Genomic DNA, 25894 nt, shown 5'->3' with positions numbered 1-25894 from the left:
TACCCCCCCACAAAAAGAAATTATATATTGGTAGCCCAGCAAATAGGACCATCAACCACCTTGGTCATTTACGAATCTTTTTTTTTTATTATAATATATTTTTATTTTTCAGATCATAACAGAAATACATAAACCAATATCAGTCACATCGGTGTACCTGGTATGTCAATCATAAACAAATTCTACACATCACCCTAAGTTCACCACTGCGATAAAAGGAAAACTAACTGTATCAGCACCCCCCCCCCCCCCCCCCTTGGCTGTCGTCCACTCCATTCATTCAAATACAAAAAAAAATATCAATATTAAATATAATAAATATACAGACGTGGACAAAATTGTTGGTACCCTTTGGTCAATGAAAGAAAAAGTCACAATGGTCACAGAAATAACTTTAATCTGACAAAAGTAATAATAAATTAAAATTCTATAAATGTTAACCAATGAAAGTCAGACATTGTTTTTCAACCATGCTTCAACAGAATTATGTAAAAAAATAAACTCATGAAACAGGCATGGACAAAAATGATGGTACCCCTAGAAAACACAGAACATAATGTGACCAAAGGGACATGTTAATTCAAGGTGTGTCCACTAATTAGCATCACAGGTGTCTACAACCTTGTAATCAGCCATTGGGCCTATATATATGGCTCCAGGTAATCACTGTGTTGTTTGGTGATATGGTGTGTACCACACTCGACATGGACCAGAGGAAGCAAAGGAAAGAGCTGTCTCAAGAGATCAGAAAGAAAATTATAGACAAGCATGTTAAAGGTAAAGGCTATAAGACCATCTCCAAGCAACTAGATGTTCCTGTGAGTACAGTTGCACATATTATTCATAAGTTTAAGATCCATGGGACTGTAGCCAACCTCCCTGGACGTGGCCGCAGGAGGAAAATTGATGACAAATCTAAGAGACGGATAATCCGAATGGTAACAAAAGAGCCTAGAAAGACTTCTAAAGAGATTCAAGGTGAACTTCATGCTCAAGGAACATCAGTGTCAGATCGCACCATCCGTCGTTGTTTGAGCCAAAGTGGACTACATGGGAGACGACCAAGGAGGACACCATTGTTGAAAACGAATCATAAAAAAGCAAGACTGGAATATGCCAAACTACATGTTGACAAGCCACAAAGCTTCTGGGAGAATGTCCTGTGGACAGATGAGACAAAAATCGAAGTTTTTGCCAAGGCACATCAGCTGTATGTTCACAGACGAAAAAATGAAGCATATCAAGAAAAGAACACTGTCCCTACTGTGAAACATGGAGGAGGCTCTGTTATGTTCTGGGGCTGCTTTGCTGCGTCTGGCACAGGGTGTCTTGAATCTGTGCAGGGTACAATGAAATCTCAAGACTATCAAGGAATTCTAGAGAGAAATGTACTAGCCAGTGTCAGAAAGCTTGGTCTCAGTCGCAGGTCATGGGTCTTGCAACAGGACAATGACCCAAAACACACCGCTAAAAACACCCAAGAATGGCTAAGAGGAAAAAATTGGACTATTCTAAAGTGGCCTTCTATGAGCCCTGACCTCAATCCTATTGAGCATCTTTGGAAGGAGCTGAAACATGCAGTCTGGAAAAGGCACCCTTCAAACCGGACACAACTGGAGCAGTTTGCTCATGAGGAGTGGGCCAAAATACCTGCTGAGAGGTGCAGATGTCTCATTGACAGTTACAGGAAGCGTTTGATTGCAGTGATTGCCTCAAAAGGTTGCGCAACAAAATATTAAGTTAGGGGTACCATCATTTTTGTCCATGCCTGTTTCATGAGTTTATTTTTTTACATAATTCTGTTGAAGCATGGTTGAAAAACAATGTCTGACTTTCATTGGTTAACATTTATAGAATTTTAATTTATTATTACTTTTGTCAGATTAAAGTTATTTCTGTGACCATTGTGACTTTTTCTTTCATTGACCAAAGGGTACCAACAATTTTGTCCACGTCTGTAGCTACGTAGTTCTGCGTGCAACTCTCAGTTTCCTTTCAATATCCTCATATATTCTAATTTGTTGAAGATATGAACCCCACTCCCTTGTCGAGGGCGGGGAGACAGAGCCCCAATACTTTATCAATATAGCTTTAGCCACCATCAATCCCCTTATCCAAATCCGTCTGACCTGAGGCGGGACTTCCACTTCTGACCCATAATCTCCAAAGATCACTATCAAAATCCCCGGGTTATAGTTCATTGAAGACTCCTTTTGTAGGGTAAAGAAGACCTCATCCCAATATTTTCTTATTTTACTGCAGCTCCAAAGCAGATGGACATAGTTTGCATTTACAAATCCGCATTTAGGACAGCAACAATCCCGGTCTTTATTTTGGGGGAATTTTCCTTGGGTTTTGGGCGTGTAATACAATCTATGGAGGATCTTAAATTGGATTAACCTATGCGCACTGGAAACTGTCGCCTTTCTCACGTTCTTATAAATGGTGGACCACTGTAGTGGGGGGCAATTCAGCTCTTGCTCCCACTTCCTTGGGCTTTTAAAAAAAGTGTTACAGATTGCCAGTGCCATCCGGAGTTTAGCGTATAATCTAGATAGCTTCACCTTCTCGTACTTCTGAGCGTCACAAAAATCAAAAAATATATTCTCTCGTGGGAAAATGCAACCCCTGTTCCTAGAGGCTTCAAATATATGTTTCAAACGTGCATACATAAATAAATCTAATGGTGACCTATCAGTAAAACCAAGTTCCAAAAGTGATTTAAAACGACCCAAATAAAAAAGGTGAGACACCCTGTTGATACTGTTACGTAACCAATAACCAAAATCTGAAATTTTGAAGAATTCCTCCAGCCCCCTGTTCTCCCACAAAGGGGTGAAAGCAAACGGACCGGAAACTTTAAGGATCTCCTTCAACCTGTTCCACACCCTCTGCAGAGAGCAAGGGATCAGCAAGGACTTCCTCATTCCCATAAACCCAGTCTCCAAACATGCAAAGATATTCTCTATTGGTTTATCAATAACTTTAGTCAAGTATCGTGAAAGTAAACTCTCTTTCGAATAACAACAACGCTGAATCTGTGCACATAAATAATAACCTTGAAAAAAGGGTAATGACAGCCCACCATCAGCCTCCGACAACCATAGATATCTCTGCTCTTCCTTCCCCAAATTAGATCGTTGATCAAAGTCTCAAGTCTATGAAAGAAGATATCATCGATCCAGATGGGGGAGGCACACATCGGGAACAAGACTATCGGTAAAATAATCATCTTAATCAGTGCTATTCGATCTGTCTGTGCCAGTATCAATTTCCGCCAGGCGCTGACTTTGGCCCTGACTTTATTCAAAGCCGGGGCCAAATTAAGCTCATAAAACCTATTTAAAGGGACCCCAATCTTAACCCCCAAATAATCCAAGGTATCGTTAGGGACCAAAACCCGGACTCGCTTCCCTTCATCTACAGCTTTCCGGTTCAGCGGGAGGAGCGATGACTTTGTCCAGTTGATCCTATAGCCTGATAGTTTACCATAGTCTTCTATTACCTCTATCACATAGGGGAGAATTTTCCATCCCTGATCCAGGAACAGAATCACGTCATCAGCATATAAGCTTATTTTATCGCTCACTCCCGCCACTCCGAAGCCATCTATACGAGTATCTAAGCGAATCCGACAAGCCAGCGGTTCAATAAAAAGAGCGAAGAGGAGAGGAGACAACCCTGTCTCATCCCTCTCCGCATCATAACAGGGGAAGAGCTAATACCGTTGACACTGATACGTGCAACTGGATGTTCATATAACATTTGGGTCATTTCCAGAAGTAGATTCCCAAGGCCAAAATGGGACATCGTAGCCCACAAAAAAGGCCACTCCATCCTGTCAAACGCCTTCGCTGCGTCTAACGACAGAATGGAGTGGTCGATACTGCCCCCAACCGACAGATTCAGATAAACCCTATATAGACTCATCTGTATTTGGCGTCCCGGGATAAAGCCCGTCTGATTGGGGTGTACCAGACACGCTATAACCCTCTTCAAGCGATTAGCCAAGATTTTTGCGAAAATCTTATAGTCCGTATTTAGGAGTGATATAGGTCTATATGACCCCATATCACATGGATCCTTCTTTTTTAGGACCAAGATAATCACTGCCTCTCTAAATGATGGAGGTAAAGAGCCAGATGCGCAGGATTCATTCAGTACTAGAAGCAAGGCCGGCAAGGGTGATTTGGCATGGTACCTATATATTTCAAACGGCAGTCCGTCTGGGCCGGGAGATGAGTTATATTTTAGGGAGGAAAGAGTCGCCTGGAGTTCCTCCAAAAGAATGGGGGAATCCAACATCTCTCTATCTTGATCAGATAACTGGGGGAGCTCTAATTTTTGAAGATATTGATCCATGTCAGTACGACTGAACATAGACTCAGATTTATAAAGGGTAGAATAATATTTCACAAATTCCTCCCTTATCTCCTCTGCAGATCTCACCCCAGTACCCTGTGAGTTCCTAATTTCTCTTATACTGGTGACCTCTCTCTGGTTGGCCACCAAACGAGCCAAAAACCTGCCCGTTTTACCAGATTCGCAAAAACGATTCTGGCCTTGAAATAGGAGCTTATGTTGTGCTTTTTTATAGAGAAGCGTCTTAAGCTGTAAATTAGCCTCCTTTAACTGATTGATATGTTGCTCCGTATGGGAATCAATTAATGCGGCGCGTAAACTCCTTATTAAGTCTGTCAGTTGTTGTTCCCTGCGCTGTGCTTCCATTCTAAACCTATTAATTTTACTGAAATATAAACCCCTTATATGGGCCTTCAAAGCGTCCCACACATAATGAATATGTGTGGAGCCTACAATGAAGCCCCAAAATTCCTGAATATTCTGGTCTAATCGGGATTGCTCCCCTATCACATCAAACCAGTGCGGGTTCAGTTTAAAGGTTCTTCCTGTAGTTGGAGCCTCTGCAAACACAATCAGGACTGGGGAGTGATCCGAAATTCCATGAGGTTCATACTTCATTCTCAGGACGCGACCGCACAGATCCCGACTTGCAAAGGCCAGATCTATACGGGACATTGACCCTTATGACTGGCTGAAACATGAAAAGATTTTCTTATTGCCATAGAGGTGGCGCCAGATGTCAACCAGCGCCAGCTCCTGGCACACAGCCGTCAAAGGGGATCCAGTGAGGCCGCGCCCGGAAAGCGAAGAGAACCGATCCAAATCAGAATCAGGTACTGCGTTAAAGTCACCAGCCACTAATAACGCGCATTGATTTTTTGTGGATATATACTTGGCTAACTGTGAGAGAACCGTTGCTTTAAATGGTGGGGGAATATAAATAAAGGCCAATATCACCTCCTGCCCTTTCCAATATCCATGGAGGAATACATATCCCCCTTCTTTATCAATCAGACTATCTAGCGGTTGATACTCAATCCCGCGATGAATATATACACTGACACCTCTTGCATAAGAGGAGTAGCAAGCGTGGTACTCAAGAGAAGCCCATTTCCTTTTCAATGTATAGATCCTATCTAATGTAGCGTGGGTTTCTAATAGTACCACAATCGCAGGCAGATGACGAACCACAAGATCAAATACAACCGTCCTCTTCACTCTGTCTCCCAGCCCTCTCACATTCCAAAATAGAATGTTACACGGCATATCTTATGAATGAACGTAATTCCAAGTCCCCCATCTTAACAGAGAGGCACGCATAACCACGAAGCAACTGACGGCAGCCATTCCCTCCCTTAAACCCACCCCCAAAGAACCCCCCTGCATGGTTGACAAGGCATTTCACAATACCCATCAACCTCTCTCCTTCCACCAAACCTCCCCCCCGCCACCTCCCCTCATTCACCTCCCTCCTCACCACCTTTCCATACTATTTCATAGGCCCCTTGAATCCAACCATTGGACCGCCTCCGTCTGTGTGGAAAAGAAACGCACAGAATCATTATCCACCATTCTCAATTTAGCGGGATATAACATTGAATAGTTAATCTTGGCTGCAATCAATCTTTTTTTCACATCAAAGAAAGATCTTCTTTTATTTTGGGTCTCTCGCGAGAAATCGGGGAAAATTGATATCAGGTTACCATCAAAATGTATATCTGCTACTTCTCTTTTACGTCTAAGAACCCAGTCCCGATCCTTTGAGCAAACAAATTTTGCCAGGATTGCCCTAGGAGGGGCCCCTGGAGGAGGTTTTTTGAATGGGATTCTATGGGCCCTTTCCACACAGAAGGTAGATATATCATAATCTGGACCTAAACTTTCTACCAACCACTTCTGAATGAAATTCGGCGGGTTGTCCCGTTCTGCCCCCTCTGGGAACCCTATTAACCGCAGGTTATATCTTCGAGACCTATCCTCCAGCTCTACCACTTTCCTTCTTAACCCAAGGCGGTCTTCATCTACCTCTTCTAGTCTGTTCTTTAATACACCATTCTCTATAGTGACAGAGTTAACTGCAGATTCCAATTCCTTCACCTTTAGTCTCAACTTCGTCATTTCGTCTCTTATTATGGGGACGTCCCCTTGTACTACTGCGAGAGAAGAGGCCAACTCTGCCACTGAAGTGCTAGTAGCGTTTACTACTCTCAATATATCCTGCAGTTTTTTTATTAATACTCTCAAAACCTTCACTATGGGAGGAACTGGACTTTGTTAAACCCTGCTCTAACCGGTCCGTATTATCTAATCCTAACTCAGTCTGAGGAACAGATCTCTGTACACCTCCTCTAGTTTTAGGTGGTGGGGACTTCAAGAATTTGTCTAACCGGGCCTGTGGGCTCCCCCCTGTTCCACCCCTTGGAGAGGTCAGTCCTCCTGATTTACGAACCTTTGGCGGCATTTTTACCTGAGTAGTTAAATGGCAACTATAAACACAGTTGAATGCCCCAGCTATGAGCGCAGCTCAGCGCACCAGAAAGCCAATCCCCAATGTTACCTAGTACACATAGGGAAGCAAAGTAAATGTTAGGTAGATATACACATAGAAGAGAGAGGTAAGTACGGGGTAGATGCACAACAAATCACACAAACTAATTGCGGACTAAATAGTTACATCCCCCATATAACAGGCTAAATAAGGTTACGAGTAATTATGTAACAATCATATAGGCCAAAGGCGGAGCAGAGGCACTAACAGGCAGAATAGATTTAGCAGCGGTTTTATCACAAACATGTAAACGAAAGTGGAGCAGAGCCATTAAGTGTCTAAATAAACTGTTGCACTTAGAGTTTAAAGTGTGAGTCCGGTATACTAAGTACAGCAGCAGTAGTGGCGCCTTCTTGCTATCCAGTTGAGGCCCCAAAAATATGACTTTCCAGCCACCCCGATACAGTGTCAGGGACGCCCAGCTAAGTTCCCCATTAACAGCTACAATTATCAGGCGGACAATCCATCCAAGGGGGAAAAAAAGAGAGGGGGTCCCAGCGTTTATCATTGGGAAGGGATCCTTATGGGCCTTATCTCTTCATCTGTACTTTCAACCAAAAGAGGGACCGTTCCACTGAGTTCACAGCATCAGGCTCCAGCGTCCACAGAGAACCACACAGCTAACAGCCCCAGGGCTCCCCAACAGGGACCACAGATGACCTGGAAAAAAGGTACACGCAGGCCTCACATCGCCCCCCGCCAAGAGCACCAAATCGCTGCCGTCTCCCAATAGAGTATTCAGCGGTCAGGGCACCAGTTTCACTCGCAAGGCACCGGACCCAGGACCTTTATTTCACCCACAGGAGCCGCAGCCCAGCATCTCAAAAGGCTTACCAGCTCCAGCGCCCAGTACTTCGCAGGCAACGAACAGCATGCGGCAGGTCACAGGCAGGGCACCGGTGAGGGATAACAGACAACGTGCGGCGGGTCACGGCAAACAACGGGCAGCAGGCAGGACAGACACCATAGAGCGGGCAACAGGCGACGGATCAGGGCAGACACCAAGAAGCGGACAGCAGGCGGCAGGCGGAATCCGGGCAGATCACAGTCCCATCTGGGCTCGACTAGTCAGGGCTGGCCTGGAGTCGGCGTTCCTTCGAGGTCCACATCCAGGAGCGAGGTAGGGAGAGAGAGGAGAGGGCAGCCGGAAGAGGAGCGCGGCACACCTACGTCATGCCGCTTCCTGACCACTCCACTCCATTTACGAATCTAAACACACAACGCGTTCATCCCAAACAATTCGGTTTTATTACCAGACCATGTATTAGAATGGAGTCCGAGCACAATCATGGGGGGGGGGGGGGGGGGGAAGCACTGCACTGTCACTTTATTAGCGGGGATAGAGAAGGAGCTTGATTTAAGGCAACGTCTATTAGGACGCATTGCATGGTTGCATTTAGTTTATTCGTATTTCCTGCCAGTGATGGGTAGTTCGCCAGCGAACACAGGGAAGCTGCCATCTTAACTGACAAGTCCGGCGATGCACAGGTAAGTCCTTACCTGTGCGCGAGCCGGTCTGAAATGAAAGTCTCCGGGTGCAGGCAGTTCCGAGAACAGCCCGATGAAGGCCCCCGGCGGCTGTTCTCGGAACTGCCTGCTCCCGGTGACCGCATTTCATTTCAGACCGGCTTGCGGCACAGGCAAAGGTAAGGACTTACCTGTGCATCGCCGGACTTGTCAGTTAAGATGGCAGCTCGCATGTGTTTGCGGGCGAACTGGCCATCACTGTTTCCTGCCTTATGCAAAGAGGTATCTCCCAAGAAAGACAACCATCTCTTTCAAGACTGGTCTACTTAAAGCATAGCACCGAGCCAGCCAGAATCCTACTCTGTACTGACGAGGGGCGAGCACCCCGAAATGGCTGTCTACGGATGGATATCTGGCTTGGCTATTTTCCCTTGTCAAATTCCAAGGCTTTTCGGAAAGTCGGATCTTGACTCCTAGGGAACCGCTTCCAATAGCTGGTGCTAGCGAGACGGTTCTCTGTCTTGGGAGACACCTCTTTGTATATTATCTGCCAAAATGGGTGCAGGTTCCATCAGAGGAAGGAAAAACATACACGAGAGTAAAAAATGGCCGTATGCTGCGGTGCTAATAGATGTCCAATTGTCATCCAGCCAGATGCTCTGGGCTAGATGAGAGAAGACAAGCAGCCGTTGCCCCACTCTCAGCCTATGAGCACCTAGAAGAGAACTGTATAACATATGCAGCAAGTACCACGTCAAGTGTCCACTGATCACAGATTGATTCTCCGAAACAGCGGCGTAGGTGGAGGGTTTGGGGTGCACACACTGTGTACAGCCCCCCAACTCTGAATAGAGCCTTTGCATATTCGTCAGATGTTCATGTAGTCTGTTAAAACACAGTAAGGCCTCGGTTCCCCTGGAACATTCAGAGTCATAGTACTCAACCGGCTGAGGAGCTGGAGGTAAAATCATCCCTGCCGAAACTGTAACACTCCAGAAATCCAGTGCCGTCTGCAAGGAGTCACCGTTATTCTGAGCCTTCATCCATTTCCTCTCCCTCTAAAAACTGCTGGAATTCTCCGGTTTCTGACACCCACATGGACATTATGGACACCTTAAACTCTGCCATCTGATATCCAAACAGTTTCTGCGAAAACAGAAGGAGACGCAGCGTCAGACAAAGGACGAATGTGCATGCCCTGACCGCAGCGACCGATGTAAACTTACCAGGATCCGTGCCTGCTCTGGGGTCAGCGTGTCGCCCTCCTTACACACCTCATATTCTGACAGAAGGGTCACCACTCCTAAGAGGGAGAGCAACGGAGACAAACATGAAAAAACTGCAACCCAGGTCATCAGACACTGCAAACTGTACATCCATACAGATCAGTCAATGGTAATATTTTTACTTTTCATTCAGAGTCTGAAATTCCACCCAGACCTAGTCCTGCTGGATTAACCTTGGACGGATTTTTATCTGGGCTCATCTAGTCATAATTTCAGTAACACCGATTGCTAGGAAGGTTCTTGCTCAAGTCTACTGGCTTTCCCTTGTTACAATGCATCACTGGAACAAATCTTTACAGTCCTCCACTGTGCTCTTACATTGTGGCAAACCCATCAGCTGTGCAAGCAGAACCTGGTTGTCAAGAGCTAAACAAGAATGTTTCAATTTACCAATAGCAATCAGAGATCTTAAAATTAAAGGGGTATCCAGTCCCCAGGATAGGTCATGAATAGCTGATCGAAACCCCCTGACGATGAGCTGAAGAGTGCGGCGGCCTCCTCACAGCACAGTACATTAGATAGCGGCTGTGCTTGGTATTGTAGCCCAGACCTGTTCACTCCAGTGGGACTGAACCGCAAATAGATCACGTGACCGAACATGGCGTTACTGGCTTCTTCAAACAGCTGATCGGTGGCTTTGCTGGGAGGGATATTGATGACCTATCCTCATCAATATTGTACTCCTGCGTTTTCCAGCCTATAAGGCCTCATGCACATGACCGTATCTGTTATGCGGCATGCAAAACATGGATGACGTCCGTGTTGCATCTCATTCGATTGTGGACCTATTGAATTTAATGAGTCAGTGGAATTTTGTGGCTTAAAGTATAAGACATGTTATATTTTTTTGTGGAACGGACATATGGACGCTCACAGCACATGGATCACCCGTGTACTTTCTGCATCCAGTTGTCCGTTCTACAAAAGACAAAAGGTGTCCTACTCTTGGCTGCAAAAAGCGGATCAAGGGAAAAAAACTGATGGGTCTGCAAAACGGTTACGGTCGTGCTGATGAAGCCTCATTAAAAAACAAAAATGGTAGGAAGCGGTGTATTCAGAAAATAAAAACCCTTATCCATCAAAAAAATAAATAAATAAATAAATTAGTTCCAGTACTGCAGCTCCTGGTGGTGCCCGCCAATCCGTTTTTTGTAACAAGACTGCAGTGGGAGAACAACAGCCTTAAGGGTCATGTGGGCAAAAACACCATATTATTAGCAGTCACTATGACGGAGGGCATTTTGAAAAGTAAGAGTTTGTACTATTTAACGATTTTGGACTTGCGCAGAAGACTGAAGATTCTCTCCCAGCCGGGCAATGTCCTGAACGCGCACGCCGCCGCGCATGCGCCATGGTGACTTATTCCTGGCCTGTATAGTAGAGAGCCGGCGTGCGGGTTCGCGGCTCTGTACTATACCGGCCAGGAAGAAGTCATCATGGCGCATGCGCAGCGGTGTGCGCGTTCAGGACATTGCGTGGCCCGGCCGGGAGAGAATCTTCAGTCTTCGGCGCAAGCGGCGGGATTCGACAGGAGAGGTGGCCGTAACCAGGGGAGACGAAAGACAACAATCAAGTAAGAGGGGACTTATTTTCTCAAAAAGGGTGGGAATTGGGTAATAAAATGTATTTAGAAAAATGATCACTGTCACATCATTAACAGATTTAACAGTGATCATTGTGATGGGAATACCCCTTTAAGCCTGGATGAGGCCAGATAATATTTCTAATGCTTGCTTCGAGGACCAATTGTTTCTGTGATCCACACACATCCTGCTGCAGCCATCGCCGGCGGACAGTGTCTGATTTCAGTGGCTTTTATTTGGGGTAATAGGGGGACCCCAATCACCTCCATACGCCCCTAAAGGCAGCCAACGTGGACAACCCCTTAATATCTAAGTATTGAAAGACCAGGACAGACCTTTCTTCAGTGCAGTGGGCAGGCCCAGCTGTCGTAACTGTGGCTCCATCGAGTGTGTAAACTGTTCCAGGGGCCCCTCATCAAGAACTACACCGTAGGTCGCCTTGTTTCCGGCCCGAGCAAAGTCCGTTTCCTTAAACTGATCAAACCATCTGTAAAAAAGAATCTGGAGGTTATTCTCAGCAGCTCCCTTCATATAATACACCCTCCATGTGCTGCAGAATGTCCCTGCACTTCACTTATTAGAGCAGCAGTTTGTGCTCCAGAGCTGCTGTTCTTAGTATCACGGGAAAATGAAGTCAATGTTGCCTATTTTGAAGAGCAGTGTTTAGTCAAGCACTTGTATGCAAGCGTATGCACAGTCCTCATTCTATGTCAGGGTCTCCCACAGATGCAATGCCTGCTGCATCTACGTCTGAACATCCACATGACTGCCCACGTATTTCCCACTAAACTCCATCACTCAGACACTTTTCTTCTGGAAATGTAATTTTCTGCAGCAGTTGTGATCCAACTTTTCTGAATGGCCAACCCAAAGGATAGGTCATAACCCCAGCGGATCACATCATTGGGGGTCTCCAATTCCCCTTTGCAAGTCTGCGATGTTGGGAATGTGTGATAGTAGCTTCCCAGAGGTGAGACCCGCACCCATGTCTAGAACGGTGCCTCCAAAGTGCTAGAGAGGAACTCACACGTGTGGCGTGCTCTCATCTCACTTCTATGGGAGTTCCGAAAATAGCCATGCGAGCGCACTCAGCTATTTTCGGAACTCCCATAGAAATGAATAGAGGGCAGCTGTGCAGAAACGGGACCCACACCTATTTGACATTCATGGCATATCCTAGTGATATGCCACCAATGACTGAGGTGAGACAACCCCTTTAAATCCCCTCAAGAGTGTCCACGGCAAGAGGGGAGATAACAGGCTCGGCACAGAATCCCCACTGCAAGAAATAAAGGAAAGAAAGCAGAGAAGAGACATCAGACACTGTCTTACTCTTTAACTTCTTTCTCTTCGCGATTGGTGAACAAGATCCCGACTTCTCCTTTAAGACTCTTGCTCAACTGCAGGAAAAGAGAAAACCGTTATGTTTTTTGATACTTTCCCGGTTAGTGCACACTGTAAGGAGCGACGGTGCAAAGAATCTTACTTTGTGCAGGTTATCCTTGTACTCGTCGCACGGATCCTTCCCCAGAGCCACACTCATCACTTTGTTCTTTCCAAAGAATAATCTGGAAGGTAAAAATAGAGCGAAGATATCAGTATCGGAGACATCATTGCTCTGCAGGGCCGGGAACATCTACACCTACCTGATGCCCAACAGCTCCCGTCATTTTATTAGACAGGTGCCCTTTAAGTGGGACAGTCAACTGATACTCTTGGGGTATGTTCACACAAAGAATTTTAGGCGCAGATTTCAGCATTGATTCGGTGCCCAAAATCGGACTGAATCTGTGCTGATAACTCCTACCATTCGAATTTTCAATGCAGCCGACGGTTTTTGCCATCCGGATTTCAAGACCATACCAACAATGTACAGGTCCTTGCGGACCCCTCCTAAAGCCACCTGCTCGCGGTTTAGCTCCATTCAATGCAGCTCAAACTAGAGCGAGTCTGCAGCATAGCACCTGCAGCATAGCGCAGCGGCTTCTGCCGTGGGATATAGAGGGTTAAAAGGGTTTTCCCAGAATCAAAACTATTAACAGGATAGGGGGTAAGTGTCTGATCGCTGGAGGAGTCCGAGTACTGGTAACCCCACCGATCATATGATCAAGAGTCCTGTGTCGTCTGCCTCCAATACCATAGCAGGTGGTCGCAGCAATCAGACACTTATTGCCTATTCTGCTGACAGGTCCACGAGCTATTATTCTGGGAGACCCCTTTTAGGTTATGTTTATACGGGACAGATACGGTGCAAAAATGTGTATTATATACAGATGTACTAACTGAAAATCCACATCACGGAAATGTAAACTGATGTGCAGTGCAGATTTTGTAAATTTTCACTGCAGATTTCAATCCTTTCATAGGCTGCAAAACCTACATGCGACATATATGGATTCTACTGCAGACTGGTGACAAAATCTGTCAGTGGATCCGCAGTGGAAATATATTCGGGTACGTGCACATGGGGCAGATATTTCTGCTGCAAATCTACAGCAAGAATCTACATGAATTATAGGTGGATTTTGTGATGTACTTGCGGCAGATTTCACCCCTTAAGAATCCCACAGATAATTGCTCGTTAGGGATTATCTGGCAGTGTAAGGGATAATCTGCTGCGTGAAAGAGAGCCAAGCCCCGTTCCGGACAGCAGAGACACGGAGCATTTTGTAGTAAAAAGATCACAGAGCGGCACGGAGCATTATCAGTCATGTTACTGCTCCGTGTCTCTGCTGTCCGGAGTGGGGCTCGGCACTCTTTCACGCAGTGGATTCCACGCACGGGATCCGCTCGTGTGAAAGAGCCCTAAAATGTACCGCTGATTACCCTATGAATGAGTAAAAAGATATAAATCATTTGTGTGGACACAAAAATTTTTGTTTGCCCGCAGCAGATCGTGATGTGTAAACAGCACCTGCTTGCTGGGAAACAACTAAGTCAGTATGAGGACGAGCGATCGTATTAGCGATCACTGCTCTCCATACTGTGGAGGAGATCCCTGCATGTAAACGCAACAGTCTCCTCCACCAGCGAGCAGCAGAATGCGGGAAAGGAACGGTTGCTTCCCGACAATGTATTATCCTGTGTATAGGGACCTTTACACGGAAAGGAGTGAAAATTGCAGTAATAGGAATTACAGTATCTGCAGAGCAGATGAGATATTTTTTTTACATTCATAGAAAATCTGACATGCCGTGCGGATTTCAAATCTGCGGCAAGTCAATAAATACTGCAGAGTTCATCCTGTACATTGCAAGCCTTAGCAATTCAGCAACAAAATGTGACGAAGCTGCACGCAACTTATGTGGAGCTGGCAGCAGATAATTTGCAGATGCTGCCACGGAAATGCGGCAAAATCCATAGTGGAAATTTTGCTGCAGAGAATCCACTCTATGTAGCCATTGTCTTAAAATGAGTGGAGTGCTTCTTTAACAAAGGGGCCGTCGAAGGATGACAAAATCACAGGATACAGAATTAGTCAGGGTCCCTTTAAATAAATTAAAGGGGTGCGTCTCTGGTTTCAGCAGGAAGCCTACAATGCAGAATTGACCAATACTTACCTAGTAGATCCAGCGCCGCTGCTCCAATTTTCCTGGGATGTAGTGCAGACGTCACAGTGACAACACGTGAACACTGCAGCCAAATCACTGGTCTCAATGATGCATAAAAATGGCCCGCGATTGGCTGCAGTGGTCACGTGTTGTCGACGTGACTGCTGCAGTGGGGAGAACCTGTCACCATGCCCCTTTAACCCACTGGGCAGTGCACTATAAGCAATACCTGCTGTGTTTCCAGGCGTTCCGCACATCCTTCAGCTTGTTGTTCCTCATGTTCTCCACGGACAGGACAAACACGTACTTGTAGGTGTCCACACATTTCCGCAGCTGTAGAAGAAAAATGAAAAAATAAAAAAAATGTGATTATACAGAACGATCCTCAAAGGGGCAGTCCAATCTTATAGAAATAAAACTTTAAAGGAGTTCGCCGGGATTATAAAAACACGGCTGCTTCATTTAAAATGCAGCCCCGCACATGTCCATGGGTTGTGCCTGGCATTGTAACTCAGCTCCATTGAAGTTAATGGGGCTAAGCTGTAATACCACACACAACCTGTGGACAGATGTGGTGCTGTTTGTGGAGGAAAGAAGCCATCTCTTTCCAGTCCTGGAGAACCTCTTTAACATTCCATAATAAAACGCTGTGTAACTTCCACGCATACTTAGTAGATCACCACTTCAGCATCACTGCTTGCTGTCAGGGAAAGGTACATTATTGTGAAAAGGGTTTATCACTAATACACAGAATAGGTGATAATAGGAGAGACCAGCGCAGGGGAACGTTGAGGCTACGGCTACACAAGGAATTTATGGCAGCCAAAATGAATGAATTAATGGGGTCGCAACGCAACTCACATCTTCTGCGACCACAACCCCAGAATTACAAAAAATTTTGTGCTGGTTTCTTTGCAATTTGGGTGTTGAGGTCGCAGCAAACGTGCAGTTCGCACTGTGACTACATTCATTCCTATGGCCGCCCTCTACACTGAGATACTTAAAGGGGTATTCCCATCTTAGACAATAGGGGCATATCGCTAGGATGTGCCCCCATTGTCTGATAGGTGCGGGTCCCACCGCTGGGACCCACACCTATATTGAGAACAGAGCGGGGAGCGCTGTGGCTCGAGGACCCCAGATTTACCGGGGTCTGTCCACCACCAAACGCTAATGCCTGCCTCTCCCTTAGCAGTGAATGAGAGTGTGCTGCGCATGCACGGCCCATGCTCCCATTCATTTCTATGGGGCAGACAGCAATTTTCGGCGGCCCCATAGAAATAAATAAAAGACGGCTGCGCATGCGCAGTGCGCCTTCCTTCACTTTCGGGGCTCCGTTTTCAATATAGATGTGGGTCCCAGCGGTGGGACCCGCACCTATAAGACAATGGGGGCATATCCTAGCGATATGCCCCATTGTCTGAGATGAGAAAATGTGACACGTCGAGCCCAAAATCTCCGTGTAGCTGTACCCTAAAGTGTCGAAACGGGGGCATCATGGAATCGGTGGAGATGAGTCAGATTTTTTTTATTTCACACCATGGGAAGACTCTTTTTTAAATTTAGACAACTGGATAACACCTTTAACATGAAAGGCTGTACTTAATTAATACTTTTCACAGCTGAGAGTTCGTTACAATTGCAAACCACAGACCCGATTGAGACTAACACATTTACCAGCGGTGATATTTTAGGAAAGTATCAGCGCAGGGGAGATATTTGTGCAGGTCATGTAATTACCCATCAGAAAATGGTCTTCATTGGACGCAACTGTGACAAACCCCCAGCTGTGAGAAATATTAACACCTTTCTTTCTTGCGCTGACACTCTTTGCCCAGCTGCAGCAGTGATGTTCCATATACTGCTGCAGCCAATCACTGGACAACGCCATTAAGATTCATGTTTACACCGAATCCAGCAATTTAGATAAAACTGGCTGCCCATCTAGCGTGTATGGGAGTGTCCCCCTAAAAGATGACGTGGAGGGTCAGAAAAGGATTGGGCAGCTGACTTTCGATGCTCGATCCTTTTGTTCTCAGGGGAGATAAGCTGCTGCCAGAGATGTCTGCCATTGCCTTTATCCCCTTTCCCCATTGAGAACACATGCACACTCGGCTGAGTGTGCATGTGTATAGGGGGGTTGTTAAGAATAGCAGGTTTTCCCTTATACCAGTTTTGATAGATCATCCCCAAAGTCTATTAGAGAATGGCAGAACTTTCCATGAGGCACTGACTCTCAGGGTCATCATAAGGTTTGTATAACCGTGCACACCAGCATCATTGAAAGTGGGGACAAAACGGGCATCTGTCAGCAGTTTTGTACCCATGACACTGGCTGACCTGTTACATGTGCACTTGGCAGCTGAAGGCATCTGTGTTGGTCCCATGTTCATATATGCCTGCATTGCTGAGAAAAATTAGGTTTTAAAGGGAGTCTTTCACCTAAAATGACCATTATACACCACAAACATCATGATATCCATTACATTCCCCATATTATAATCTTACCTTTCATATTGCTGTCCGTCGCCTATTCTCTCTTAAAAACGCTTTTAATCCATATGCTAATTAGGTTCTGAAGGTGCCCAGGGGCGGCGTTTATGCGGCCGGTGCCCAGGCTCCACGGCGCTGTTCAAATCAAACCCCTCCCCTTTCACCCCTCTGGCCCGCCCTCGGTTCTTGAGATACCATCCTCCAGTCAATGACAGATCCGGCGCCTGCGCCTGCGCACTCCATTACCCACTAGGGCAGAGGCAGCAGAGCGTTTAATCCGCATGCGCCGGCCCGATCTAGCCGGCGGAAGTAAACTGCCAAAATATCGGGATGTACGGGCCGGCGCATGCGCATTAAACGCTCTGCTGCCTCTGCCCTAGTGGGTAATGGAGTGCGCAGGCGCCGGATCTGTCATTGACTGGAGGATGGTATCTCAAGAACCGAGGGCGGGCCAGAGGGGTGAAAGGGGAGGGGTTTGATTTGAACAGCGCCGTGGAGCCTGGGCACCTTCAGAACCTAATTAGCATATGGATTAAAAGCGTTTTTAAGAGAGAATAGGCGACGGACAGCAATATGAAAGGTAAGATTATAATATGGGGAATGTAATGGATATCATGATGTTTGTGGTGTATAATGGTCATTTTAGGTGAAAGACTCTCTTTAATATATGCAAATAACCTCTAGGAGCAATGGGGGCGTGGCCATTACACCTAGAGGCTCTGCTCTCTCTGCAACTGCTGCACGCTCTCTACTAGACAGGGTCAGGGGTGATCACATTTTCCCTGTCTGGCCCTGTCAAATTGCAGAGGGCTCAGCAGTTGCAGAGACTCTCGGTGTAATGGTAACACCCCCGTTGCTCCTACAGGCTCATTTGCATATAATAAAGCATAATTTTTCTCAGCAATGCGGACACATAGGAATATGGGACCAACACAGATGCCTTCAGCTGCCAAGCGCACATGTACCAGGTCAGCCGGTGTCATAGGTACAAAACTGCTGACAGATGCCCTTTAATAAGGCCCCCAGAGGGGAAGATGTGGCCCCAGGTTCTTACCTCCTCGATAAGGTTCTGCTTCACCTGGAGGCCCTTCTTGGCTGTCTTGGTCAGAGATACTGTGGAGAAGGAGATCACGTCACATCTACAGTCAGCTCACACTCACTGTAACCTGCCAATCACACAGCCATTGTCTGGGGCCCTCAGGGGCCCCTCTTACCTTTCTTGTCGCGTTTAGATTTAGGCATCTCTGCTCTCTCTCAATCACGTGTAGCTCAGGCAGAACGTGTGTGAGGACCCGAGGCTGCGAACAGCATTATGGGAGAGCGGGGCTGTCCATCTCATTGCCTGCAGGGGTCACCAACCTGTCACCGTCTTCTTTTGTTACCCTATTGGGAAGTACAGCCTCTACAATTCGTAATATGGCCCACATGATGGTATTCAAAGGGCTATGGTCTTCAGAGCATTCTCTGTGGTAGACAGGCGTTCAGGCAGCGCGGTGTCTCTATGGTGCAACGTACGCTCTATCCACGGCTTCTCTCTGCTGTCTAGGAGTTTCCTACTCGTCTCTATGGTGCAGAGGGGGACGCTCTAGCCACTGCCTGGATCTTAGTGGTGAGGCGGAGGACTGTCCGGCCTTGCGCTGTCATGGCGGCGGCGGTGGTGAGGTTCGCTGCGCTTCTGCTGCTGTCTGTGTCCCTCAGCGCCGCCGTGTACGAAGACCAAGTGGGGAAGTTTGACTGGTGAGAGCGGGGTAGAGGAGGAGGGCGGCTGGGCTGGGATGTAGCTGTCACCCGGCGTCTTCCCAGAGTCAGGTCTTATTCATTAGAGTTCTCCCCCATCCCCCACTGACATATGTAATGCATGTAACATACATGTCAGCTGTTATACATGTGTCATGCCATGTCATGTTACATGGAAACAGTGGGCAGACTGACAGCTGGTGGCAGGGTGCCCCCCCAGGGGTGCCGTGCTGTAGGCGGAGGGTGCCCCCCCCCCCCAGGGGTGCCGTGCCGTAAGCGGAGGGTGCCCCCCCAGGGGTGCCGTGCCGTAGGGGCACCCTCCGCCTACGGCACGGCACCCCTATAGGCAAAGAGATCGTCCCATAGGTGCTGTGCCAACGATTAGCACCCGCCGGAGGTCTGTAGCTCTCTAAAGGAGACTACCCTGTTGTGGTGGTGTTGGAGCACCCTCCTGGCCCCAGTGGTCATACATATGTACAGTCGTGGCCAAAAGTTTTGAGAATTACATAAATATTGGAAATTGGAAAAGTTGCTGCTTAAGTTTTTCTAATAGCAATTTGCACATACTCCAGAATGTTATGAAGAGTGATCAGATGAATTGAATAGTCCTTCTTTGCCATGAAAATTAACTTAATCCCAAAAAAACCTTTCCACTGCATTTCATTGCTGTCATTAAAGGACCTGCTGAGATCATTTCAGTAATCGTCTTGTTACCTCAGGTGAGAATGTTGACGAGCACAAGGCTGGAGATCATTATGTCAGGCTGATTGGGTTAAAATGGCAGACTTGACCTGTTCAAAGGAAGGTGATTCTTGAAATCATTGTTCTTCCATTGTTAACCATGGTGACCTGCAAAGAAACGTGTGCAGCCATCATTGCGTTGCATAAAAATGGCTTCACAGGCAAGGATATTGTAGCTACTAAGATGGCACCTTAATCAACAATTTATAGGATCATCAAGAACTTCAAGGAAAGAGGTTCAATTCTTGTTAAGAAGGCTTCAGGGCGTCCAAGAAAGTCCAGCAAGCGCCAGGATCGTCTCCTATAGAGGATTCAGCTGCGGGATCGGAGTTCCACCAGTGCAGAGCTTGCTCAGGAATGGCAGCAGGCAGGTGTGAGCGCATCTGCATGCACAGTGAGGCGAAGACTTTTGGAAGATGGCCTGGTGTCAAGAAGGGCAGCAAAGAAGCCACTTCTCTCCAAAAAAAACATCAGGGACAGATTGATCTTCTGCAGAAAATATGGTGAATGGACTGCTGAGGACTGGGGCAGTGTCATATTCTCTATGAAGCCTCTTTCCGATTGTTTGGGGCATCAGGAAAAAGGCTTGTCCGGAGAAGAAAAGGTGAGCGCTACCATCAGTCCTGTGTCATGCCAACAGTAAAGCATCCTGAGACCATTCATGTGTGGGGTTGCTTCTCATCCAAGGGAGTGGGCTCACTCACAATGTTGCCCAAAAACACAGCCACGAATAAAGAATGGCACCAAAACACCCTCCAACAGCAACTCCTTCCAACAATCCAACAACAGTTTGGTGAAGAACAATGCATTTTCCAGCACGATGGAGCACCGTGCCATAAGGCAAAAGTGATAACTAAGTGGCTCGGGGACCAAAACGTTGACATTTTGGGTCCATGGCCTGGAAACTCCCCAGATCTTAATCCCATTGAGAACTTGTGGTCAAACCTCTAGAGGCGGATGGACAAACAAAAACCCACTAATTCTGACAAACTCCAAGAAGTGATTATGAAAGAATGGGTTGCCATCAGTCAGGAATTGGCCCAGAAGTTGATTGAGAGCATGCCCAGTCGGATTGCAGAGGTCCTGAAAAAGAAGGGCCAACACTGCAAATACTGACTCTTTGCATAAATGTCATGTAATTGTCGATAAAAGCCTTTGAAATGTATGAAGTGCGTGTAATTATATTTCACTACATCACAGAAACAACTGGAACAAAGATCTAAAAGCAGTTTAGCAGCAAACTTTGTGAAAACTAATATTTGTGTCATTCTCAAAACTTTTGGCCACGACTGTATAGTCCGGGTACCCTTTCATTCCCCAGGTGGACGGCTCTCCTTGGGGTTTAGGCAGGACCTCCCCATCTTTAGCTCAGCCTTTAATCCTTTGATGATCTCATAGTGACTGGGGCGGTGCAGGCAGATTGTGCTGATGGCTGATAAGTTAACCTTCACCTCTGTGCTTGCAGGAGGCAGCAGTATGTGGGACGGCTGAAGTTTGCTGCTCTGGAGTCTGGACACGGAGCGAAGAAACTGATCGCTGCCACAGAGAAGAATGTAGTCTTAGCCTTGAACTCGCGCACGGGCGACATCTGTGAGTGCATGTTCACTAACTAATGAGAGGAGTAAGAGGTGGCTGCCGCCGGCCGGTGCGTGGCACCTCTGCTGCAGTCGGCCGGTGCGTGATGTCCGTGGAGGTTACAGTATGCAGGATACACATGGTGCACGGGTATTCTTTCTTCCTGCTGTGGGTTATAGTCGGGCCGTTATCTTGTATGACTGATTGCCGCTCTCTTTTACAGTGTGGCGTCACATCGATAAGGACACCACAGAGGGCTCCATAGATGCTCTGCTTATTTATGGGCAAGGTAAGTACTTGCTGATTGTGACGGTTTCATCTAACTAATACTATTTTGGAATTGCATCTGAAAACTGCAATGTTAACTGCAACTTTACTTACCTGATTTATTGTGCTTTGGGTTTCCTTGATAATAACATCTGCCAAGCTGTGTCGCAGTACCACCTTTCACCACTTGTCATTAAATTTTTCTAATAGACATAAATGCAACAGCGCCCCCCACCACTGAGCTCCAACCTATAATCCAGAATTGCAAATCCCCTAATTTAATCAAAGATAATGATTCTTCAAGATTATATTTTTATAGAAAATTTTTAGATTCCATAAAGACATTTTAAAACATCATAATGTAACCCCAACCCCCCCTCCCACCAGGAGCAAAGCCTGTTGTACACCGTTCTAGCGTTGCCTTATGATGTACTTTTCAGGTTAATTTATTTGTATGTTTGTTGATTTTCACGCTTTTCTTTTTCAGATGCGATCACTATTTCTGGTGGTCGCGTGTTACGTTCCTGGGAGGTTAATATTGGGGGACTGAATTGGGAAGCCCTTTTAGAGCCCGGCAGGTAAGGAATTATGATCAAGAGCAGAAATCACTGTAGTTATTTAGTTCTTATTAAATATATACGTATCCATTAATCATAATGGTAGATTTGTGCTCACTCAGTGAATTGGTTGGCAGACCTCAGCTCCTCCGCTGCTGCACCTTGTGGTTTTCTGTTTGTGCTGACCATACTGTATCTCTGCAGCTTTCAGGCAGCCGGTTTTGCTGGAAACCAGGACACAGCAAGGTACATTGCGGTACTGAAGAGCTCGGCGCTGTCGCTTCACTATCTGTCCAATGGGCACCAGAAGTGGTCCGAACCTCTGCCAGACAGGTACGAGCCATGGGTTTCCATTTAATGATCTATCACTGTAGTTTGTCCTGTAATATGTGCATGTATATGTATAATAAATAGGACAGTCGCTGAAATTTCTGCCTTGGCTGTGTTCTCCCTAATTCTGAAGCTTTATGTTCTCTGCTAGGAAACTTTTTCAGTGCTTTATTTATTGCAGTCTGTAGGTTTAGGTGTCTGGATCCACTTTGGTTTATGGCAGGGTGGATTTGATTTAAATAAAACTGATTTAAATCACTAGTCAGTAAGGCTTGATTTAAATCATAGTTTTCTACATAAAGACTAATTCTTGCTGGTATAACTTATAATATGCAAGTAGATGAAGATTTTTATATTTAGTTTGATTAGGTTGATTCTGTATTCAAAGGTTTGTAGAAGTTAGGATTAAGGTCTTTTTCTCAACTCTGTTCATGTTATAACATTTTTGCTGTGAAGAAGAGGCATGTGATCTCTGCTGAGTCAAATTCAGTTTTGAGAACTGCAAAAGTAAACCAAGCATCTGTGATAATATCTTGTAGGCAGAGAAACTGCCCAATAATCTTACAAAAACCTCTGGAAGAGCATGACATTGTAAATGGATTAATGGAATTTATTTACAAAAAAAAATAAACATATACAGCCTTATTCTACATAATTAAAAAAAACTAATCTTTATTTAATGATGGAATAACCTTTGGATGGTAATATATGTTCCTCAAAAAGCATTTTATATAAAATAAAAAAAAAAAAAAAAAATCCGAATATTTTTTTTTTTTTTTATCCACCCTGGTTTATGGCAATTTAATAGGATTCTCTCTTTTTCACAAGTTGCAGACCGCCTGTTGACTATATACGAGCGCTGTGTATGCAGGTCAGGCAGTGGCAATACCTGCCTCAGCACTAGCGATCATGGGTTACCTGGGGGCCAGGTAATTGAACGATCTGCTTGGTCTTGGCAGACACAGATCAGCTCTGCAATGAGACTCAACAGCCTTGTACGCCCTCTTTGGGGGCTTTATTCTCAGTAACCGAAGAGACCAGTTATAGGAATAATAAGCAATAAAAAAAGTTAGGTTAAACATCCCCCAAAGGTCTTGTATGACCCTATGGGAGGCACAAAGTGTAAACAAAAAATATAAGATAAGAGAGAAAATAAAAATCTAAATGAAAAGAAGAATTAACAAATAACGGAACGATTGCGGAAGATATAGGAGAGAAATGCGTAGCTTGGATCCACAGGACTGCTAAGGAGTGATGCCCATGGATCAAAACCCCAAGGAGAAAAAAACACTGGAAGGAGACTAACTGAAAATGGCGTCTGGATATCAAGGGCCAAAGAACTGCAGATGTGACAAAACTTGCCCCCCATGGGGGAAGAAGTAGGCATGCCCGAAGGCAAAGGCCCCACACACCATACCGGACTGCCAGAAGAGAAGAACACTCCAGCGGGACCATGACGAAGAAGTCAGGGCTAAAGAACCTGGAAGTTAGGCATGAGAATAGCCCACAAGAAAAAATTCTATAGGCAATGAAGAAACCCAAAGGGAACATGGCAGTGCAACCGACCCAAAACTGCCAAAAAAAATAAAAATTGGGGAGTAACCGGACAGGGAAAGAGTGTCCTCCGGGATCAAAAACATCCCCTTCAGACCTACGGCCAAGGGGGTTTCTTCGTAAGAATGTTCCCCCAGGAAAACGCCAATGTGGTAAGCAGAGGCATGTAGAGGAGGACCTTAAATTCCAGAACAAGAGTGGAGAGAAGCCGTCTGATACTCCCATGGAAGGCTGCCTGAAGTGGCAGACCTAATAGGAAGCTGCAGACAGGAGCCAGAGATAGGAAAAATACTGCGCCAGGAAGGGACTGTGGACCCCGAGCGCCACAAAGCCCCAGAAAAAAACTGGTAACAGAACCAGCACCACCCACGCAGGCACCCCACAGCAGAAAGCGGGCAAACGAAAACCCAATGGCTATGAACAGTGGCCGATCAGGCAGCAACAGTATGTGAGGGAGCGCAACTACCCGCCCTGTGGAGGGGGAGAAGTAGAAGCAGCCGATGCGGCTTAGTATAAAACCAGCACTTAGGGGTGACAACAAGGGCAGTACGACCGCTCGACCCAGTGAGGGAAGCCATGTAAACAACACATATGCAAACTGAATAAGTGCATACCCAAACTCCACACGGAGGGAACGCTGATACTGTCACCGTAGTAGATTGTAGAGGCGTTACATGTAAAGGGAACAAGGCGCTAAGCCAGCGCTATAGAAATCGGTAGGTTAATACCAGGTACAGAAAACGTACTAACGCCCAGCAGAAGTGAGCAAACCCCTCAGCGTGTCATGACAGAACATAAGCAAAATGCCCCCTGTGGAAGAAGGAAATGTAGACATGATCACAACTAGCGAGGAGGAATGCTGTGTAGATACCGCTGGAATGCCAGGGCCGATACTCCACATGGAGGAAGGGGATGTGGAGAAAACCATAATATGTAGTGTCTCCTTTTTTTTATATACAGCTCAATTCTAAATAACATAACAAAAACAGGTGCACTATGCGGTCTTACTAACCCTCGTACTGGTGTAAAATTGAGAATTAGCCAACATATCCTGCTTGGAGGACATGTCTGAGCCCGAGCACCGCGCCAAGGTTTCTCAAGTAGCTCGGGAACTTAACGCTAAACCTACCTGGGCCGTATAAGCAATACCAGGAGCCAGTGGGCGAATTACAGGTGCGCAAGGTCCGACTCAAAGCAATCTCCAGAAACCTCCAGCATGTGACCATGCAAACAATGGGAGGAGGCAGAGAGGTCTGAGCCTCACCCAAGACTGGCTGATATAGCCCGGGCCTCACATGTGCACCAGAATGCTGCCTGTGGATGGAAATAAAGGCACATTCAGACTAGGAGTTTCTACACCTTTAAAAAGCTCAATTCTAACAAAACAGAGCTAGGGGAACTGAACCCACATCCGTCTGTACTAATGACCAGCACTGTAAGCCTCAGCAGAGAGCCCAGTAAGCACTTTCCTCAGCACAGTAGTACTGAGGCAAGGAAGAGGTTAAGCAAAAGGCAGGGGCGGAGCTTATAGGGCAGCTGGTGGGCCGAAAGCATGGGTGCGAATTTTCGCACTCTGCAAATACAGATCCCGCCCCCAAAACACGCTGGGAGATGCAGCCTAGTAGGCCGCAGAGTCGGGGCCTCAAGTACAGGCGGGGCCGACCAAAAAAACTTCCGGTTGGGGCGGCGATGGAGGGAGCGGAGTAAACTGGGAAACAAGGAGGCTGGAAGCGGGCGTACCGATGCCCCGAGTAGAAAAGCCTTGGCTGCCCAAGGAGACATGTGACCGCCGGGACTGGCTCGCAGGGGCGTGGATGGGGCTGGGGACCGGAGGGGGTCATCA

General features: G+C 46.4%; 2 protein-coding genes across 3 annotated transcripts in view; one reads left to right on the top strand and one right to left on the bottom strand.

Annotated features, from left to right (window-relative positions):
* Positions 1–8564: 8564 nt before the first annotated feature.
* On the bottom strand, positions 8565–18754 carry LOC122924087 (mRNA turnover protein 4 homolog). The gene is made up of 8 exons (XM_044275008.1): positions 18505–18754; positions 18345–18403; positions 15027–15130; positions 12733–12814; positions 12579–12646; positions 11582–11733; positions 9604–9680; positions 8565–9523 (listed from the first exon to the last, which is right to left on the bottom strand). Exons 1-8 carry the CDS (start codon positions 18530–18532, stop codon positions 9404–9406), a joined length of 690 nt encoding a protein of 229 aa, XP_044130943.1. The 5' UTR covers positions 18533–18754; the 3' UTR covers positions 8565–9403.
* Positions 18755–18877: 123 nt separating this feature from the next.
* Positions 18878–25894, top strand: part of LOC122924088 (ER membrane protein complex subunit 1-like) — a 38667-nt gene continuing 31650 nt past the window's right edge. For both annotated transcript variants that reach the window (XM_044275011.1, XM_044275010.1), the window contains exons 1-5: positions 18878–19027; positions 21234–21358; positions 21567–21632; positions 22098–22188; positions 22372–22500. In XM_044275011.1, coding sequence (XP_044130946.1) covers positions 18933–19027; positions 21234–21358; positions 21567–21632; positions 22098–22188; positions 22372–22500 — 506 coding nt within the window. In that variant the 5' untranslated portion in view covers positions 18878–18932. The remainder of the gene's footprint in view (positions 19028–21233; positions 21359–21566; positions 21633–22097; positions 22189–22371; positions 22501–25894) is intronic.

Source organism: Bufo gargarizans, unplaced genomic scaffold (assembly GCF_014858855.1).
Source record: "Bufo gargarizans isolate SCDJY-AF-19 unplaced genomic scaffold, ASM1485885v1 original_scaffold_2222_pilon, whole genome shotgun sequence".
Classification (NCBI taxonomy): Eukaryota; Metazoa; Chordata; class Amphibia; order Anura; family Bufonidae; genus Bufo; species Bufo gargarizans.
This window is presented reverse-complemented; position numbering and strand designations above follow the sequence as displayed.

What these genes read in the sequence shown, in the direction of transcription:
- LOC122924087 (XM_044275008.1), bottom strand. Translation starts at nt 18,532, where the DNA reads ATGCCTAAATCTAAACGCGACAAGAAAG. An exon ending in GAAGAGAAAGAAGTTAAAGA is followed by an intron (nt 11,734 to 12,578) that starts GTAAGACAGTGT and finishes TCTTTTTTACAG; the next exon opens with ATGGTTTGATCAGTTTAAGG. An exon ending in CAGAGCAGGCACGGATCCTG is followed by an intron (nt 9,524 to 9,603) that starts GTAAGTTTACAT and finishes CTGTTTTCGCAG; the next exon opens with AAACTGTTTGGATATCAGAT.